The 19986-nt window shown below is 42.3% G+C and overlaps 1 protein-coding gene across 1 annotated transcript in view; it reads left to right on the top strand.

Annotated features, from left to right (window-relative positions):
• Window positions 1–19986, top strand: part of LOC122542423 (fibrillin-1-like) — a 610102-nt gene that overhangs the window by 576297 nt on the left and 13819 nt on the right. Inside the window, exons 60-62 of the mRNA XM_087981979.1 lie at window positions 3676–3792; window positions 8535–8663; window positions 12660–12779. Coding sequence (XP_087838105.1) covers window positions 3676–3792; window positions 8535–8663; window positions 12660–12779 — 366 coding nt within the window. The remainder of the gene's footprint in view (window positions 1–3675; window positions 3793–8534; window positions 8664–12659; window positions 12780–19986) is intronic.

Genomic DNA, 19986 nt, shown 5'->3' with positions numbered 1-19986 from the left:
CTACAACTCCTCCGACTTTCGTATCATCCGCAAACTTGCTCACCCAACCTTCTAACCCCTCCTCCAGGTCATTTATAAAAATGACAAACAGCAATGGTCCTAAAACAGATCCTTACGGAACACCACTAGTGACGGCACTCCAAGATGAACCTTTGCCATCAACTACTACCTTCTGTCTTCTTCCAGACAGCCAACTCCTAATCCAAACCTCCAACTCACCCTCAATGCCATACCTCCGTATTTTTCGCAGTAGTCTACCATAGGGAACCTTATCAAACGCCTTACTAAAATCCATATACACCACATCTACCGCTTTCCCCTCGTCCACCTCCTTAGTCACCTTCTCAAAGAATTCAATAAGGTTTGTGAGGCACGATCTGCCCTTCACAAAACCATGCTGACTATCCTTGATCACATTATTCCTATCCAGATGTTCATAAATCCTATCCCTTACAATTCTCTCTAAGACTTTGCCCACAACAGAAGTGAAACTCACCGGCCTATAGTTACTAGGGTTATCCCTACTCCCCTTCTTGAACAAGGGAACCACATTTGCTAGCCTCCAATCTTCTGGCACTACTCCTGTAGACAACGAGGACATAAAAATCAAGGCCAATGGCTCTGCAATCTCCTCCCTTGCTTCCCAGAGAATCCTAGGATAAATGCCATCAGGCCCAGTGGACTTATCTATTTTCACCCTTTCCAGAATTTCCAACACCTCTTCTCTACATACCTCAAAGCCATCCATTCTACTTATTTGCGACTCAGTATTCACATTGACAACAATGTCCTGTTCCTGAGTGAATACTGACAAAAAGTATTCATTCAGTGTCTCCCCAATCTCTTCAACCTCCACACGCAACTTCCCACCACTATCCTTGACTGGACCTATTCCTACCCTAGTCATTCTTTTATTCCTGACATACCTATAGAAAGCCTTAGGGTTTTCCCTAATCCTACCAACTAAGGACCTTTCATGTCCCCTCCTTGCTGCTCTTAGCTCTCTCTTCAGGTCCTTCCTGGCTACCTTATAACTCTCAATCGCCCCAATTGAACCTTCACGCCTCATCTTTACATAGGCCGCCCTCTTCCATTTAACAAGGGATTCCAATTCCTTATTAAACCACGGCTCCCTCACACGACCCTTTCCTCCCTGCCTGACAGGTACATACTTATCAAGGACACTCAATAGTTGCTCCTTGAACAAGTTTCACATATCAATTACGCCCTTGCCTTGAAGCTTACTTTTCCAAGCCACACGTCCTAAGTCATGCCTCACCGCATCATAATTTCCCTGCCCCCAGCTATAACTCTTACCCTGTAGTGCACACTTATCCCTCTCCATCACTAGAGTAAAAGTCACCGAATTGTGGTCACTGTCCCCAAAGTGCTCACCTACCTCTAATTCTAACACCTGGCCTGGTTCGTTACCCAGAACCAAATCCAGTATGGCCTCCCCTCTTGTTGGCCTATCTACATATTGTGTCAGGAAACCCTCCTGCACACATTGGACAAACACTGACCCATCTAACGAACTTGAGCTATAGCTTTCCCAATCAATATCAGGAAAGTTAAAGTCCCCCATAACAACCACCCTATTACTTTCACTCTTCTCTTGAATCATCCTCGCAATCCTTTCTTCTACGTTTCTAGGACTATTAGGAGGCCTGTAAAAGACTCCTAACAGGGTGAGCTCACCTTACCTATTCCTAACCTCAGCCCAAACTACCTCAGATGGCGAGTCTTCATCCATCATTCTTTCCACCGCTGTAATACTATCTTTGACAAGCAATGCCACACCTCCCCCTCTTTTACCCCCACCTCTGACCCTACTAGTGGGGTCACTAGTAGCAATTCCTCCCACACTGGGAGCAAAACCTTTGTATCTAGTGGATAACAGCACTGACTGAGGCTCATCCAAAACTAAATTCTAGATTCTCATACATCCCACACTGTCATTCATATCTTGCTGTCTATGACCATGGACTAAATTTGATGTAATTAATCTAAGAGTTGTGATTGCCTCCTGAAACACATTGTCCAGGTATTTCTCCCTCTCCCTGATGTGTCGCAATGTCTGCAGCTTATCAACTGTGAGCAGAATTTCCTTGAACAGCCAACATTTACTGCAGATCAATCAATAAAAAACATAGAAAATAAGAGTAGGCCATTTGGACCTTCAAGCCTGTCCCACCATTGCTGATCATCACACTCAGTACCCTCTTCCACTTTCACTTCACACCCTTTGATCCCTTTAGTCCTAAGAACTACATCTAATCCTTCTTGAAACCATTCATTGTTTCGGCCTCAAATATTTTCTGTAGCAGAGAATTCCACAGGTGAAACTCTCCAGTGAAAGCATTTCCTCCTTATCTCGGTCCTAAATAGCCATCCTTGTAGCCTTAAACTGTGACTCCTGGTTCTGGACTTCCCAGTCAACAAGAACAATCTTCCTGAATTTACCATGTCCAGTCCTATTAGAATTGTACAGGCTTCTATGCAATTGCCCCTCATTTGTTTAAACTGCAATGAATACATTCCCTCTTCATATGTCAGTTCTGCCTTCCCGGGAATCAGTCTGGTAAAATTTTGTTGCACTCCTTCCATAGTTGGAACACCCTTCCTCAAATGAGGACATCAAAACTGCACACAGTGTGGTCTCACCAAGGTGTGGTCTCACCAAGGTGTGGTACAATTGGTGCAATAAACTCCCTGATCCTGTACTCAAACCCTCTTGATATTTAAGGCCAAATTACTATTTGTCTTCTTCACTGCTTGCTGCACTTGCCAGTTCAAGTTCATTTACTGGTGTACGTTTATCCACATTATATTTCATCTGCAATGCATTTGCCCACTCACTCAACTTATCCAAATCACATGAAATATTTCTGCTTACTCCTCACAGTTCAGTCTCCCACCTAGCTTTGTATAATCTTCAAATATTTAATTCATTTATTTCATCTCAGAGAAAGTGAGGACTGCAGATGCTGGAGTTTGGAGTCGAGAGAGTGGTGCTGGATAAGCACAGCAAGTCAGGCAGCATCCGAGGAGCAGGAGAATCGATGTTTCGGGCATAAGTCCTTCATCAGGAATCCTGCTCCTTGGGTGCTGCCTGACCTGCTGTGCTTTTCCAGCATGACACTCTAGACCTCATTTATTTCATGGCTACTTTAAGACCTCAGCTCACCAGACCCTAATCACCTGCTTCCCAACAGGACCACCATCTTCTGCCAGAACCACGAGGCGGGGAGGGGTTTTGGTGGGGTGATCCTCCAATTGTCCCAATCTGGGGACAGCCAAGATATGAATATAAGGCAAGGGGATAGCCTCTGAAGCCATCCTGCCCTTATAAATCTCTCTCACCATACTCCCCCTGTGATACTCATCCAGTGTTCCTTGAGGCATCCATTACTGGTCTTTAGGATCAAGAACAACAGCTTCTGATGAGCCAGGAAGGCAGTGTTATGGCCCTGGTTTGCCAAAAACTCACTGAAGCTTGCTGGCCAATCCATAATGAGCTGATTCATATGGTGATTTTCTCAGCAGTGTGGGTGACAAATGGTTGCCACCTCACCTGTCCATCTGTACGTTAAGATAAATGGAAAGTTTCTTTGAACTTCTTCGTCTTCCAACTTAACACCATAATGGATTAAAATATTTCTTCCTTTCTTTTAGATCTGGATGAATGCGCTACAAAGCAGCACAATTGCCAGTTCCTTTGTGTTAACACGATAGGTGGATTTACTTGCAAGTGTCCTCCAGGATTCACACAGCATCATACAGCATGTATTGGTAAGTCACTGATTAGGGCAAAAACAAAGACAAATGTTGCAGAAAAGTCAAACCTAGAATATCAGAGATATGCAGTATGGAAGCACCACAGCCACTTTATAGGCTACAGTGAATTAGTTCATGCTGATTCCATCAGCAAAGATTACAACAGCATACGCTGTAGAGGATAGAGTTATTGGTCAGCAGCTTCCAGTTTTTCCCCGAATAGGCAGATGTGAAAAGTTGCTGTCTGGTTTTCTCAATAATAAGGGCAAACACCAATAGCCTCACCATTATTGCTGTTGCATATTCTGGGTCATTGTCTTCAAACTTCACTTCAATTTGTTTTTGTTAAAAATCTGTTATGATTCATCATATATTTATAAACTAAGTTAAAGGTAGAACTAATCTCCAGAATAAAAATAAGCATATTACCATATCCTTATTAATCTTTTCCTTTTTGCCTAACTCCAGAAATTAAACAAGAAACTCGGAATTTGGAGAATAGCTTGTATCTCACAAAAACCTCATTAATACTCACTGTATGGTCTCTTCTGAAATAGTTAGCAACTCTTTGCCGAAACACAAACTTGTGATATACATCCATATCCATTTAGAAATATATCAAAACTTCATAGCACCTGTATCTTTTAAAGCAAGATCATGACAGCTGTACATCTCTGTCTTTTCACATATTATGTCAAATGATTTGTGTATTGGTAAATTATCTCTTTATTCACACGCTGCTTAATTTTAGATAGATGAATTGCAATCAAATTGTTGTCAAAGGTTAAATTCATTTCTGCACGTTTAGTGCTTTAAACCTTGGATTTGGAACAACCCTGCTTTTAATATTTTAAAAAGGTTACCATGGCTAGCCATAATTTGGTTAATTTTATGTTTGTTTTAAAAGTTAGAAAAGTTTGTTATTTACCCACAGTAGAAATGTAGTGACTCAAAATGATTCATCTTCTGTGCAGAGCCAGTTGTACTGAGAAAGGGTCATATTGCATTAAAGATTATGGAACAAATTTGTAATGTTTCCATTTACTGAGAACATATTACGAATCAGGTTACTAATACCTGGGAGAAAGCTACAAGGTGCAAAGTTTAGATGATATCATGAACAATGGGAGTAATGACTATTAATATCATTGAGATTCTAGCATTAAATTCCAGCCCCTAATTTGTTCTTTGGTTCTTTTTCATTTTATGTCAGTGGTGCAACATTTTATGTTCGCCTACCGTTATATGTACTGGCATACTGAGATGCCAGTGACATCATACAGAACTATAATCGTAACTGCTAATTTGAAGCAGGTTTTGAAAGTATCCCTATTATATAGAGATATTACTTGAACGTCTAGTAATATAAATGAATCCAATTTTGACTGAAGCATATGTACTGTTTTACCTGCGATATATAACAATTACTTTAGATATATTTTGGATTCATTTATCCTTTATTAAAAGGCAATGCATACTCAATATTTTATTCTTAAGCCACTTAAAATTTTCAGTATTTTTTCTGTCGATTCATCAAGCTATAATCTGACAGAATCATTTATTTTCATTCAGTCAAAACAACCTAAAGGATAGCTGGAGTATGAGCTGGATAAATACCTAATCCTTCTCAGAGCGAATTTAAATGCAAAACTGGCAAGGGGGCTGTCTTTCATGAATATGGGACATGAGCCACGTGTACTTGCAATTGAGAATACCCAGAAGTATGCTGCAATTAATACCCAAAAGGGTTTGTACCAATATGTGAGACTGCCATTTTGGGGTATCATCAGCCTGTGTAATTTTTCAGTGGTGATGGCGAGCATTTTACAAGGTCTACCCCAGATTGCCATTTATCAAGATGACATGCTAATACAGGGGAGACCGATAAGGAGCACTTAGAGAACTTGGACATAGACCTTAGATGTTTCTCCCAGGCAGGCGTGCACCTTAGAAGGAAAGAAATGTGTGCTCCAACGACCCCAAGTGACCTACTTGGGCTATTGAGTTGACAAGATAGAGTTACACAACTGGGCGATGAAGTGAGGGTGATCAACTGTGCCCTCGCTCCCACATCTGTACTAGAACCTAGATCTTTCCTTGGCCTGTGAATTATTACGGAAAGCTCACCCATAACCTGGCCTCTATCCTGGCACTTCTGAATCAACTCCAAAGAAATGTCGTAGCCAAGTCATAGCTTTCAGGGAAGTGAAGAAATAGCTATCTTCCTGTAAGGTGTTGACACAGAATGATCCCAAACAAGATCTGTTAATGACATGCGATGCCTCCCTCTATGGCGTTGGGGTAGTATTAGCTAATAGATGAACAAATGGAGAGGAATACCCAATAGCGTAAGCATCCAGGACTTTGGCCAATGCAGAGTGTAAATACACTCGGATAGTGAAAGAAGATTTGGCTGTCATATTTGGAGTCAGGAAATTCTACCAATACCTTTATGGGTGTAAATTTGCAATAATAATGGACCACAAACCCCTGCTAGGACTACTTAAAGAGGACAAGGCAGTGCCATCCATAGTTTCAGGCTGTATTCAGCAGGGGGTCCTCATAGCAAGTACGAGTTGGAACACCATTTGGGAGGTGCAGATGCATTGAGCCACCTCCTACTGGCAGATACTCCACTAGTGGTACGTCACTGAAAAAGGTCTATAGTGGTTTTAAATTATCCAGACACACTTCCAGTCACAGCTGACAATTTCAGACTTTGGATGCAGAAAGATCCAGTCCTGGCAAAACTGCAATAACTGGTGGTGTTGGGGGAAGCTAACAGACCATCATAACCAGAATTGAAACATTTTTGGACCGAGAGAGCCCAGATCACAGTAGAGGGCAGCATATTATTATGGGAAACAAGAGTGGTTGTCCTGAACACAGCTACTGGCTGAACTCCACCAGAGTTATCCAGAAGAGTCCAAAATGAAGATGTTGGTGAGAAATTATATCTGGCCATAGCCGCATTGGTAGGGCACTGCACAGAGTGCCAACAAACACAAAACTCATTGCCAGCTACTCCCCCACATTCATCTGAATGGCCAGGCAAACCCTGGACTTGGCTACACGTTGACTATCCAGGTCCTTTCATGGGCTGAATGTTCTTAGTCATTGTGGACACTCACTCAATGTAGCTGGACATGCATAAAGTTCATTTGTCAAACACAGGTAAGACAATAGTAAAACTATATGCATCTTTTGCAATACACAGACTTTCTGAAGTGCTGGTCACAGATAAGGTATCATCATTTACCAGCAGGAAATGTGAGTATTTCCTAGAGTTAAATGGAATTTGACGTGTATGGACATTTCCATAACATCCAGCATCCAATGGTCTGGCAAAAAGACCAGTCCAAACTTTGAAGGCACATTTAAAGAAACAGCCTACAGCTTCACTAGATACCAAACTATCCAGGTTCATATTTGATTATAGAATCACCCCTCATGAGTTGCTAATGGGAGAACACTCCCCACCAGGTTAAATCTGATCTTCCCAGACCTGGGGACAGGGAGCATGAAACAGCATCAGGAGCACTGATTGGCACTGCTGCCTCACAGTGCTAGGGACCCAAGTTTGATTCCAGCCCCGACTGACTGTGTGGAGTTTGCACATACTCCCGTGTCTGCAAGGATTTTCTCCAGGTGCTCTGGTTTCCTCCCACAGTCCAAAGAAGTGCAGGTTAGGTGGTTTGGCCAAGCTAAATTGTCCATAGTATCCAGGAATGTGCAGGCTAGGTGGATTAGCCATGGGAAGTACAGGGATCGGGTGGGGTTGGGTCTAGTAGGGATGCTCTTCAGCGCTTCAGTGTGGACTCGATGGGCTGAATTGCCTGCTTCCACATTGCAGGGATTCTATGATTCCAGCGCTAATGCTGGACACAAGACTCTGCTAAGGGAGAGGGACAGTTTACTTAAGGGGATGAAGTTTGTTGTAGGAACTATGGGAATGGCCCTGCATGGGTAAGAGGCTTAGTCCATGCAAAGTCAGGTCCAGCAATTTATAAAGTTCAAGTAGGTTCGACAGTCCTGAACAATCATATGGACCCTGTGAAAAGCTGCAAACTTGCAAACGGTGTGGGTGCAAAATGTGCCCGGCTCCTTGACAGCCTTTCCGACTGTTCCAGAACCTGTGGGTTCTCCCTCTCCATCAAGCATTAAAGATGCTTTAGAATCTGAGATGGTCACAGTGGATGTTGCCAAATCGACACCTTTACCACCTGAAGAAGAGATTGAATTTTTTTCCCGATCATTCTGGGCAGAGCGTATCAAAGGCAGAGTTGGAGGAACCTGACCTGGTGCTAAAATGCCCAGGAGGATCTACAAAAAAAAAATCGACTCTGTCCTCAGACTCAGAGGGGAAGGGATGTAGTGATTGTTACAAGATCAGCCAGATGGACCTCTAGAATATGAGCTCCCTAATTGAGGCTGCTAATCCGGGAGCCATGGCTGACAGATAAAAACAGGAGTGTCACAGGTTCGGTTCACTCTGAGAGCTGGCTCTGAGGGAGCTGCATCAGTGTCAATGGCTCTCCCCGTGTAAATTAAGGGTGACTTGGTGATGGGATAACAGCCTCTGTGGAGTTATTTCAGCGTCTTTTTGCCAAATGTTTTGGAAGGTAATCAAAATATTTGTTTAATCTTAATCCATGTCAAGTATTAGCTATTTGAATCCTGGGATTTTCCTTTAAATTACAGTAATTTAAATACCTTCACTGGCTGACCAAATATATTGTCTGATTGATCTTTTACAGATAACAATGAATGTATTTCTGAAACTAATGTTTGTGGAGCTAAAGGCGTGTGCCAGAATATCCCAGGCAGCTTTCTCTGTGAATGCCAGCGTGGATTTTTGCTGGATCAAACTGGCCACAGCTGTGAAGGTAAAGTTTGAATTGAGCTAGTAAAATGTCTTGGATAACAATCATGTAACAGGAATGGAGAGAGGCCACAAGTTGAAGGTGGGGAAGTGGAGAAGACACCAATTGGATTGCGCTGGATTTGGCATTCAACAAATCTTGTGACTTGCAATAAGAATACAAGCCTTATTAACTTATTAATACTAAATTAAGCAAAGTTAAACAGAGCAACTTTACAAGAGGACCTACTCCACTATACCAATGCTATCTTATCAAGGTTCTATACAATTGTAGAAATATACCTTTGCTCCAGTATTCAAATCATCTTACAGCAAAGGCCAATGCACTACTTGCTTTGTTAATTGCTTATAGCACCTCATTGGCCCCTTTTACTGACTTATGAACAAGGAAACTGAAGTCCTTTGAACACCAGCACTTTTTAGATTAGATTAGATTATTTACACTGTGGTGACAGGCCTTTCGGCCCAACAAGCCCACACTGACCCGCCGAAGCGCAACCCACCCAGACCCATTCCCCTACATTTACCCCTGCCCCTAACACTACGGGCAATTTAGCATGGTCAATTCACCTAACCTGCACGTTTTTGAACTGTGGGAGGAAACCGGAGCACCCGGAGGAAACCCACGCAGACACGGGGAGAACGTGCAAACTCCACACAGTCAGTCGCCTGAGGCGGGAATTGAACCCGGGTCTCTGGCGCTGTGAGGCAGCAGTGCTAACCACTTCTCAACCACTCACCATTTAATAAATATTCCATTCTTTTGTTCTTTCTACCAAAGAGGATAACTTCACACTTATTCAAATTATATTCCATGTCATGTTCTTACCCATTCACTTAGTCTCTCCAAGTCCCCTGGACACCTCCTTGCATCCTTCTCACAACTTCCATTCCTATCTAGCTTTGTCATCTAGCAAACTTGGAAATATTTTATTCAAAAACTGTTGATGCTGGAAATCAGAAACAAGAACAGAAATTGCTGGAAAAAGTCTGCAGGTCTGGCAGCATCAGTGGAGAGAAATCAGCATTAATGGTTTGGGTCCAGTGACTCTCCTTCAGAGTCACTGGACCTGAAATGTTAACTCTGATTTCTCTCCACTGATGCTGCCAGACCTGCTGACTTTTTCCAGCAATTTCTGTTCTTGTTTGTGTTAGAAATATTACATTTGGGCCCCATGTCCAAACTGTTTATAGAGATGGTGAACAACTACTGTCCCATACTGATACATGAGGTACCCCAATGGTAACAGCCTACTTTCCTGAAAATGATCCATCTTTTCTTATTCTGTTGTTTTTTCTGTTAACCATTTTTCACTGCACAGCTATTATCTGCAACCCATGGTCTTTAATTATGTTTACTACTTCCTCTGTGGGTCTTTGTCAAAAGTCTTCTTAAACTTCAAATACACAACAACCATTGGCTCCCCCTTATCTAGTCTGTTGGTAGCATTCTTGAAAACTCCAGGTTTGTGACACATAAATGAAAGCAGAAAGTGTTGGAGAAACGAGCAACTCTGGCATAATACTTCAAGCCCAATATGACTGTTTGTCAGAATCATAGAATCCCTATAGTGTGGAAACAGGCCCTTCGGCCCAACAATAGACAATAGGTGCAGGAGTAGGCCATTCAGCCCTTCGAGTCTGCACCACCATTCAACATGATCATGGCTGATCATTCCTAATCAGTATCCTGTTCCTGCCTTATCTCCATAACCCTTGATTCCACTGTCTTTGAGAGCTCTATCCAACTCTTTCTTAAATGAATCCAGAGACTGGGCCTCCACTGCCCTCTGGGGCAGAGCATTCCACACAGCCACCACTCTCTGGGTGAAGAAGTTTCTCCTCATCTCTGTCCTAAATGGTCTACCCCGTATTTTTAAGCTGTGTCTTCTGGTTCGGCACTCACTCATCAGCGGAAACATGTTTCCTGCTGCCAGAGTTTCCAATCCTTTCATAATCTTATATGTCTCAATCAGATCCCCTCTCAGTCTTCTAAACTCAAGGGTATACAAGCCCAGTCACTTCAGTCTTTCAGTGTAAGGTAATCCCGCCATTCCAGGAATTGACCTCGTGAACCTACGCTGCACTCCCTCAATAGCCAGAATGTCTTTCCTCAGATTTGGAGACCAGAACTGCACGCAGTAATCCACACCAACCCTTGAACAGTAACCCACCCAGACCCATTCCCCTACCCTGTTATTCTACATTTACCCCTGACTAATGCACCTAACCTACACATCCCTGAACACTATGGGTAATTTAGCATGACCAATCTACCTAACCTGCACATCTTTGGTCTGTGGGAGGAAACTGGAGGACCCGAAGGAAACCCACGCAAACAAGGGGAGAATGTGCAAACATCACACAGACAGTAGCCCGAGGCTGGAATCAAACCCAGGTCCCTGGCACTGTGAGGCAGCAAAGCTAACCATTGAGCCACTATGCCCCCCACCCCGGAATATGGAATGGAACATGAGTTCCCTTTCATAAATCCATGTTGACTCTGCCCATTCATACTATTATTTAGTAAGTGTCTTGTTATCACACTCTTTGTAATTGCTTCTAATGTTTTCCCAACTGCTGACATCAGCCTAACAGGTCTATAGTTCTCAATTTTCTATCTCTGCCCCTTCTTAAGTTGTGGAGTTATATTTGCTACTTCATAGTGTACAGGAATCTTTTCAGAATCTATAGAATTTTGAAATAATAACTGCCAATTCATTCACTATCTCTATAGCCACCTCCGTGAACACTGATGTGACTCACTTGGTCCTGGGACTTTATCAGCCTTAATACCATTTGACTTTCAAACACTTTGTTAATATTCATTACTTTCTGTTTCTAATTTTCACAAGTCCCTTGGTTCCCTCATATTTCTAGGAGGTTTTCTGTGTCTTAATTGAAGACAGACACAGAGTAATTGTTTCCTTTTTCCACCATTTTCCAATTCTCCAACATAGATTTTCCTCTCTATGCCTATAATGTAATGCTTTGCTAACCTTTTCCCTTTCTTTACCAGTTTCTAGTCACACTTTACTGTATTCTAAATTGCTTCCAATCCCTGGGTTTATCACTTTTTCTAGTTATCTTATAAGCTAATCCTTTGATTTAATACAGTCCTTTACTTTGTTAGCCACAATTTATGTACCTTGTCTTTTGGGTTTTGTAACTTGGAAGAATCTGTATTTGTTGTAGATCATGTAATACTTTTTTAAGCACTAGCCACTGCCTGTCAACCATTAAATCATTTTGTATATTTTCCCAATCTACCATAGCCAACTTGCCCCTCATATCTTCTTATTTCCTTTGTTTATATTTTTCTGGATGCGAAATGTTTAAAAGGATGTAATGCTGCCTTTAACATTGTGTCCTTTGGGAACCATGATGTTTAAAGTCATTTCACTTAAAATCGCGATTTTCAGCAGCACAATGATAAGTGAGGACTCTTCCTGCGCTTATTTTTCAAGCCAAGAATCTGCCTGTTAATGTTGATAAGAAACCCGAACATTACATGTATTACAGTACCATATGACAGGTTCTATCTCTGGCTGTTTTAATTCATTAGTATGATCATTTTATTTAACTTGGTTGAGTTTGTTGCCAAGGCTACCATCAGGCTGCAAGTTGTGCTTTGCCTGGGTCAAGCAGTATCCTCAGAGCAGACAATTTAGTATTGGCCAAAATCGAGGAGAACAGCTGATTCAAACTAACATGACTTGTGAATAAGTCTTGTTAAACTAGCCTCATAAAAGTACAGCCAAAATAACCCACATAATGGCTGAATCTTGGTGGTGAATGTGTTAGCTCATAAATACTCAACAGGGCCTTCATTAGAGGGCTGCAGCAATGGAATTCTTTTCTTGAAAGTTGTGTATATAAAATCATACAAAGTTACTGTAACAAATTACAATCCTGAAAAAAAAACCTTGCTGTTCACTGCAAGTATTAATCTTGGAGTATAGATTTTAAGTACGTCTATGTATTTTAAATCACTTGTTAGATATTGATGAATGTGAAGGAAGCCATCGTTGCCAGCATGGCTGTCAGAACCTGATTGGTGGATATCGATGCAGCTGTCCACATGGTTATCTGCAGCACTATCAATGGAATCAATGTGTTGGCAAGTACCTCATTCTTAGGAAACAACCTTTTGAGTGAAAGAATGTTTGTGTTTGTTTTGTTAACAGTATGTAAGTAATTCCCTCAGTTTTAATTTCTTACTCAGCATTCCCACCTCCTAGTTCAGAACAATCTGATACCTACATTAACACTGGCAATACTGAACACAATTTACTATTTCATGTGTCCCCATCGCCAAACTGGCCAAACCTTAATGTCTGATTTGCTGTGTTGTGAAACTCTGTGGAGAATGAACAGATCTTGTTGTTTACAAACATTGAATGCCCCCAGTTCCTGCCTGCACTATCTCAGGCCTCACCTTCATTACTGTCATCTGTGTGCCACTGCACCTTCTCTTGCAGGTCTGTGACAAACCAACACCCAACAACCACCACCACCCAAGATACACAGACACACACACGCATGGGATCAGGCTACTGGCCAACATCAAAACTGAATTACAATGGGAAAAAGTTTAGAACGCACTGTTCAACATAGCAATCCAAGAGAACAAAAATATCTCTGCATCTAGGGAGTGCAAAGGGTCTCAATCTTTGATTGCGCAGTATCTGATAAGTAATCTACCACACTACCACTAAAAATGCTTCGGTCCCATTCCATGTAAATTTAAATATATTTCCATAAATGTGGGGTTTAGAAAGAACAGAGATCCCTTTTTGATTATTGTGTCCACATATCTTAACAAATTATTGGAAACAGGCTTCTCAAATGATCTGTAATTTGATAATTTGCTACTCCCTGCTAAAGTTGTAATAGTTTCTTTCAGAATATAAAGACAGCTATTAATATCGCCAAAGAAAAATATATGGTAATTTTTAAAAAGTACTTTAATTAGAATCATTTACAGTAGACTACAAGAGAAATCTTATTTTCAACAAAACTGCTGCATCACAAAGAACCTGAGCACCACATTACTGTTTTCTGGATATTGCTTCTTCATACAAAATTAAGGTGATAATCTTTTTAAAATCTTGCACAATCTAATTGTGAGCAATTGACATCAGTAGGTGTTGATTGCCTGTTACCAACAAAACCATGTTTTGCCTATCTTCTCAATATTCTACTACTCTCTGTTTAGTGTACATGTTTCAGCCCACCTATCCCTTGCCTTGGTGCAAAGAAACATGAGAAGAATTTATTCTTTACCAAGAATTCACAAGACACACAAGCAGAGTCAAGAGTTGACCAGTCAAGTAGAGCAGAATAATAAATTCTGAAATTTCTAACTTAGAACTCTCAAGAATGCCCAAAGATGAGCAACTTAAATTTCTTCAAAGTCGTTATATGAACATTAAATGAGTCATGAGCTACATTTTGAACTTCTGACTATGTCTTTGTTTTGTATTTTTAGTTGTGGACTGAAATGGGACAAGAGCTATTTTAAAGCCAAAGATAGCTTATTGTATAATTATGAAAGCAAGTAACCTAACACTCTTTGTAAACACTATTTGCATTGTTGACAGATCCAGTAATAGTTATAGAATCATGGAACAGTGTGGAAACAGGCCATTTGACCCAACAAGTCCACACAGATCCTCTTAACCATAACCCACCCAGACCCATTCCCTTACCCTATTTACTCTACATCTACCCCAAACTAATGCACCTAACCTACACATATCTGGACACTATGGGCAATTTAGTTGGCCAATTCACCTAACCTGCACATCTTTGGATTGTGGGAGGAAACCAGAGCGCATGAGGAAACCCACACAGACAGTCACCTGAGGCTGGAATTGAACCCACATCCCTGGCACTGTAAGGCAACACTGCTAACCACTGAGCCACCGTGCCACCCAGTGAAGTGACAGGAGCTTTGTCCCATAGGATTCAGAGATCAGTCAGGACAGGGTGTGAAGTGGGGGAGAATGAGAAGGGATGGGGAGCTTTAAAATCTGAAGTGTAGTTTGCACAGAAGCTGGAGCTGAGGGTTTCTGTACAAATGGAACTTATCGATAGCAAAGACCATCTGCCTGTGAACAACTATGTGATTTGTTCCCAGGTAGCTGTACAGCTTGGGGCTATGAACAGGATAGTGAGAAGCCTTCAGACCTCCACTACCTTAGGAGCTCTCTCTCTGTTCTCTGTAGTAAAAGCTACTTTAAGCCTGAAAAGAAGCAGTTTATCTTACCTCCAGCAGTTGCTGTGTGAACCAACCCCTGCCACCTCCTGCAAACCACTGAAAAAATTCAGAGAGGGCTGACTGAGAAGCAGCATTCTGATCAGCACATAAACTATGAACAGGACATGCTGACCTGCCTCCCCAATTCTCCCTCCACTCATAACAATCATGTTTTTTTCCCAGTTTATCTCTATGTCTGTATATGTGTGGGGAAGTTTGCAAGGTGATTAGTTTCATAATTAATAAAGTTCATAATTGTTTACCTGTAGCTAGAGTCTTTTTAATTATAACAAATAGTAATTCTTATTAAGCACAGAAAAATGATTAATGCTTTCTATCAGCCTGGATCTGAAAGGTAGGTAAATTGGGGAATTTTGTGTACTTCTATGAAATCTTTAACTTTTGTGATGTCTCTCTCAATTGCGGAGTTTGACTTGCAGGATGCTATCCTAGTGAGACATAATATGACATATATTTTGAAACATAATTGAAAGTTGTGAACAGAACCATGTTAAAAGCTACGCTTATTTTAATTTTCTGCATTATTTAAATCATGAGATCACAACACATAGGACTCATTTGGCCCATTGAGTCTACTCCACTATTCAATGAGGTCATGGCTGATCTGATAATGCTCAATTCCATTTTCCTGCCCTTACCTCATAGTCCTTGATTCCTTTACTGATTAAAAGTCTGTATATCTATTTAAATTAAGGAGCAGGGTTTTTCAACGAGTGGCTATTTCTCCCTTCGTTTTTCATAAGAGGAGGAGGCTTCACATTTCTGAGATAAGATTCTGCTCAGGGTTCCCTGAGAAAAGCAGGGCCGTACTTCCATTCTGACAGTCCTTTTGTAACACAGTTAAGGAGGGAAAATCACACCCCCTTTTCATAGCTGTCAGCTAACATATTTTGAAATGTAAAAGTCCTAACAACTATTTTGACAGCTGCTGTCAAACAATGATTACATAAAGTAACTGTGATATTGGAGTGGCAGGTGGGTAGGGGGATTGAGTGCCAGATTATCAGGGGACCAAGCTAGGTAGGATGCCAAGTTCATATATCAGATGGGAGGTGGACAGTGCCTGATGAATATGGTACCAGCTGGGAAAAGGGTTGGGTGCCAGGGGTAGTGACTAAGGTACCAGGTAAGTTGGTGTGAGATAGGTGACCAGGTAAACAGGGTGCTTGCTGGATGTCAGGTTGGTAGGACACCAAGTGGGAAGGGAGTAAGTGCCAGATTTGCAGCAATGGTGGTTGTCAGGTTGCTGGGTGGTGAGGGCTAGTTAAGGCGTAAGGGTAGCGGATGGGATCGGGCAGGCTGTACTGATGTGTGACTGCTCTGCAGGAGATGGATGGGGGGTGTGAATTTAGTAGTGGGGTCATTTGGATGGTTCTTCAGAAGTTAATTTTATATTTTTAATAATCGAACTTTACTTGAGTAACTATTTGACTTAATTTCATTGGAATGCTCCAAAGTCTCCCTTTTAACTGGAGACTTCAGAGGGTTCCAGGCATGGAGGACTCGCCCCAGTGGAAATTTCAATTTCCTTTGTGATTCATTTGGTGTCTACTATGATGGAGATTCCACAGAATCTGTATGTGCATCTCCTATCTGTGCCTGAAGAACAACTGTCTGGCCAGCAAACAATCACGATGTTTAAATTTGAACATCTAATGTTAGGAAATGTATATAAATGATATTATATTATTCTTTGGCTTTTAAAGGCATAGAATGAATTTAGTTTTAAAATTGGACAATTTGTTTTAACTATGTTTAATTTAAATGCTTTTAAACAAACTAGATTACAATTATACGACTGGAGATCCTTTTATATATATTGATGCAAGTGGAATGTTTCCCATACTGATGGTACAGTGTGATCCTAAACTTCAGCCAGGGTGAACCAAGCAGATTGACTCTTAAAACTACTAAGACACTCCTAGTGACCTCAGCAATGATTGTCAAACCTCAGCTGCCCCTCTCTAATGACTGATACACTCCTCTTGACCTCAACAGTGATCGACAGTACTTAAGTACTGATGCACAATCCTGGTGGTGCCCTGCACCTTCAGGCATGTATTTTTGCTGACCTTTGCAATTACCAATCCCCTCCTGAGTACATTTATTATTTTGGTTCTCTTAGAGTCGTACACTACAGCAACAGATCCTTTGGTCCAACCAGTCCATGCCAAACGTAATCCCAAACTTAACTAGTCCTACCTGCCTGCTTCTGGCCCCTATCCCTCCAAACTTTTCTTATTCATGTATCTATCCAAATGTCTTTTCAATCTTGTAATTGTATTGGCAATTCCTCAGGAAGTTCATTCCACACAGGAACCACCCTCTGTGTAAAACAATGCCTCTTATGTCCTTTTTAAATCTCTCTCCTCTCACCTTAAAAATGTACCCCTTGTCTTGAAATCCCCCATCCTAGGGAAAAGACAACTATCATTAACTCTTTCTATATATCTCATTATTTTATAAATGCTTCAGCCTTGACTTTTGCACTGCTTTTGATATTTGACATGTAAGTAGTCCTATGTTGTAGCTTCATCAGATTGACATTTCATTTTTAGGTGTGCTTGATGATAATGCTGTCACACCCTTCTGCACTCTTCATTGAACCATTGGCTTGATGATAATGGTAGAGTGGGAGGCATGCTGGGCCATGCAGATTATCTTGGAGTACAATTCTGCTGATGGCCACAGTCCACTGGCCCTCAGTCTTGAGATACTAGATATGATAAGAATCTATTCCATTTAGCATGGTGATAATGCCACACAACACACTGGAGGATATCCTTGATGGAAAGACAGGACTTCATCTCCAAAAGGACTGGGTGGAGATCACTCCTACCAATACTGTCATGGACAGATGGATCTGTAGCTGGCAAATTGATGGGAGTGAAGTCTGTTTTCCCTCTTTTTAGTTCCTTCACCACCAGCTGCAGTCCTAGTCTAGCAGCTATGCCCTTTCGGATTACTTCTTGGACAGTAATGGTAATGCTGAGCTACTCTTTGTTATGGGCATTGATGTGCCATAGTCAGACTAGATACTGCACTTTTTCAACCTTCAGTGTTTCCTCCAAGTGGTTGATTGGACATCCACCAAGTGGTTCAACATGGAGGAGCACTGATTCATCAGCTGAGGTAGGAGCAAGTGTTACATAGTAATCAGCAAGAGATTTCCTTGCCCATGTTTGACTTTCTGACATGAGAGTTCATGGGATCTGAAGACAATGTTAAGGACCCCCAGGATAACTCCCTCCTGACATCATACCGCTGTGCCACTACTTCTGGTGGATCTGCCTTGCCAGTAGGGCAAGACATTTCCAGGGTTGATGATGTATTGTCTGAGACATTGTCAATAAGACGCTATTCCATGAATATGATTATGTCATGCAGTTGCTTGACTAATCTGTGAGACAGCTCTCCCAATTTTGACAGTGGTTGTGGAGTCACATGTAGGCCAGATCAGCTAAGGTTAGTCGATTTCTTTTTCCCTAAAAGCCATTGTATAGAGTTCTTAGCCACAAGAACAGTTCTGATGAACATTATACCTTATTTTCTTCACTTTCTTTCATTGAATCCATGTGGATCACACTATGTACTTATCGAGCTTTCTTTCAGATTTTTGACTCCCAACAGCACGACATTAAAGGCTTTTTATGAACTACCATGTTTTCTGTGTAGTGTGTTTACTATTTTCTTGGCAATGATTCAAATTCTACATAATGTGTTTTAATTTTTACTCTTATGAATTTACACTTAAATTTTATCATTGAATGAGTCACTTCCTTTACACTCTGACGACCCCTTCTCCCGCCTCCAACACACCCCATCCACCTGGACACCCCGTGCTGGCCTCTGACCCGCCCTCGATCTCTTCATATCCAACTGCCGCCGCGACATTGACCACCTCAACCTGTCCACCCCTCTCACCCACTCCAACCTCTCACCCTCACAACGTGCAGCCCTCCACTCCCTCCGCTCCAACCCCAACCTCACTATTAAACCGGCAGACAAGGGAGGCATGGTGGTAGTTTGGCGCACCAATCTTTACACCGCTGAAGCTAGACGCCAACTCGCGGACACCTCCTCCTACTGCCCCCTTGAGCATGACCCCACCTCCCACCACCAAACCATCATCTCCCAAACCATCTGTAACCTCATCACCTCAGGGGATCTCCCATCCACCGCCTCCAACCTCATAGTCCCACAAACCCGCACCACCTGTTTCTACCTTTGCCCAAAATCCACAAACCCGACTGCCCCAGCTGACCCATTGTCTCAGCCTGCTCCTGCCCCACTGAACTCATTTCTGCATACCTCAACACTGTCCTGTCCCCCTTAGTCCAAGAACTCCCCACCTACGTTCGGGACACCACCCACGCCCTCCACCTCCTCCATGATTTTCGCTTCCCCGGCCCCTAACGCCTTATCTTCACGATGGACATCCAGTCCCTATACACTTCCATCCCCCACCACGAAGGCCTCCAAGCCCTCCACTTCTTCCTCTCCCGCCGACCCAACCAATACCCTTCCACTGACACCCTCCTTTGACTGACTGAACTGGTCCTCACTCTTAACAACTTTTCCTTCCAATCCTCCCACTTCCTCCAAACCAAAGGAGTAGCCATGGCACCGCATGGGCCCCAGCTATGCCTGCCTCTTCGTCGGATATGTGGAACAGTCCATCTTCCACAGCTACATTGGCACCACCCCCCACCTTTTCCTCTGCTACATCGATGATTGTATTGGCGCTACCTCGTGCTCCCATGAGGAGGTTGAACAGTTCATCCACTTTACTAACACCTTCAATCCCGACCTCAAATTTACCTGGACCATCTCAGACTCCTCCCTCCCCTTCCTAGACCTCTCTATTTCTATGTCGGGCGACCGACTCAACACAGACATTTACGACAAACCGACCCACTCCCACAGCTACCTAGATTACACATCCTCCCACCCTGCCCCTGTAAAAACACCATCCCATATTCCTAATTCCTTCGCCAGCGCCCTATCTGCTCCCAGGAGGACCAATTCCACTACCGAACAACCC

This window comes from Chiloscyllium plagiosum, unplaced genomic scaffold (genome assembly GCF_037043375.1).
Source record: "Chiloscyllium plagiosum isolate Xiang-an unplaced genomic scaffold, Cpla_swu_hap1 HiC_scaffold_42, whole genome shotgun sequence".
Taxonomy (NCBI): domain Eukaryota; kingdom Metazoa; phylum Chordata; class Chondrichthyes; order Orectolobiformes; family Hemiscylliidae; genus Chiloscyllium; species Chiloscyllium plagiosum.
The sequence above is the reverse complement of the archived record's forward strand: the minus strand, read 5'-3'. Positions and strand labels throughout refer to the sequence as shown.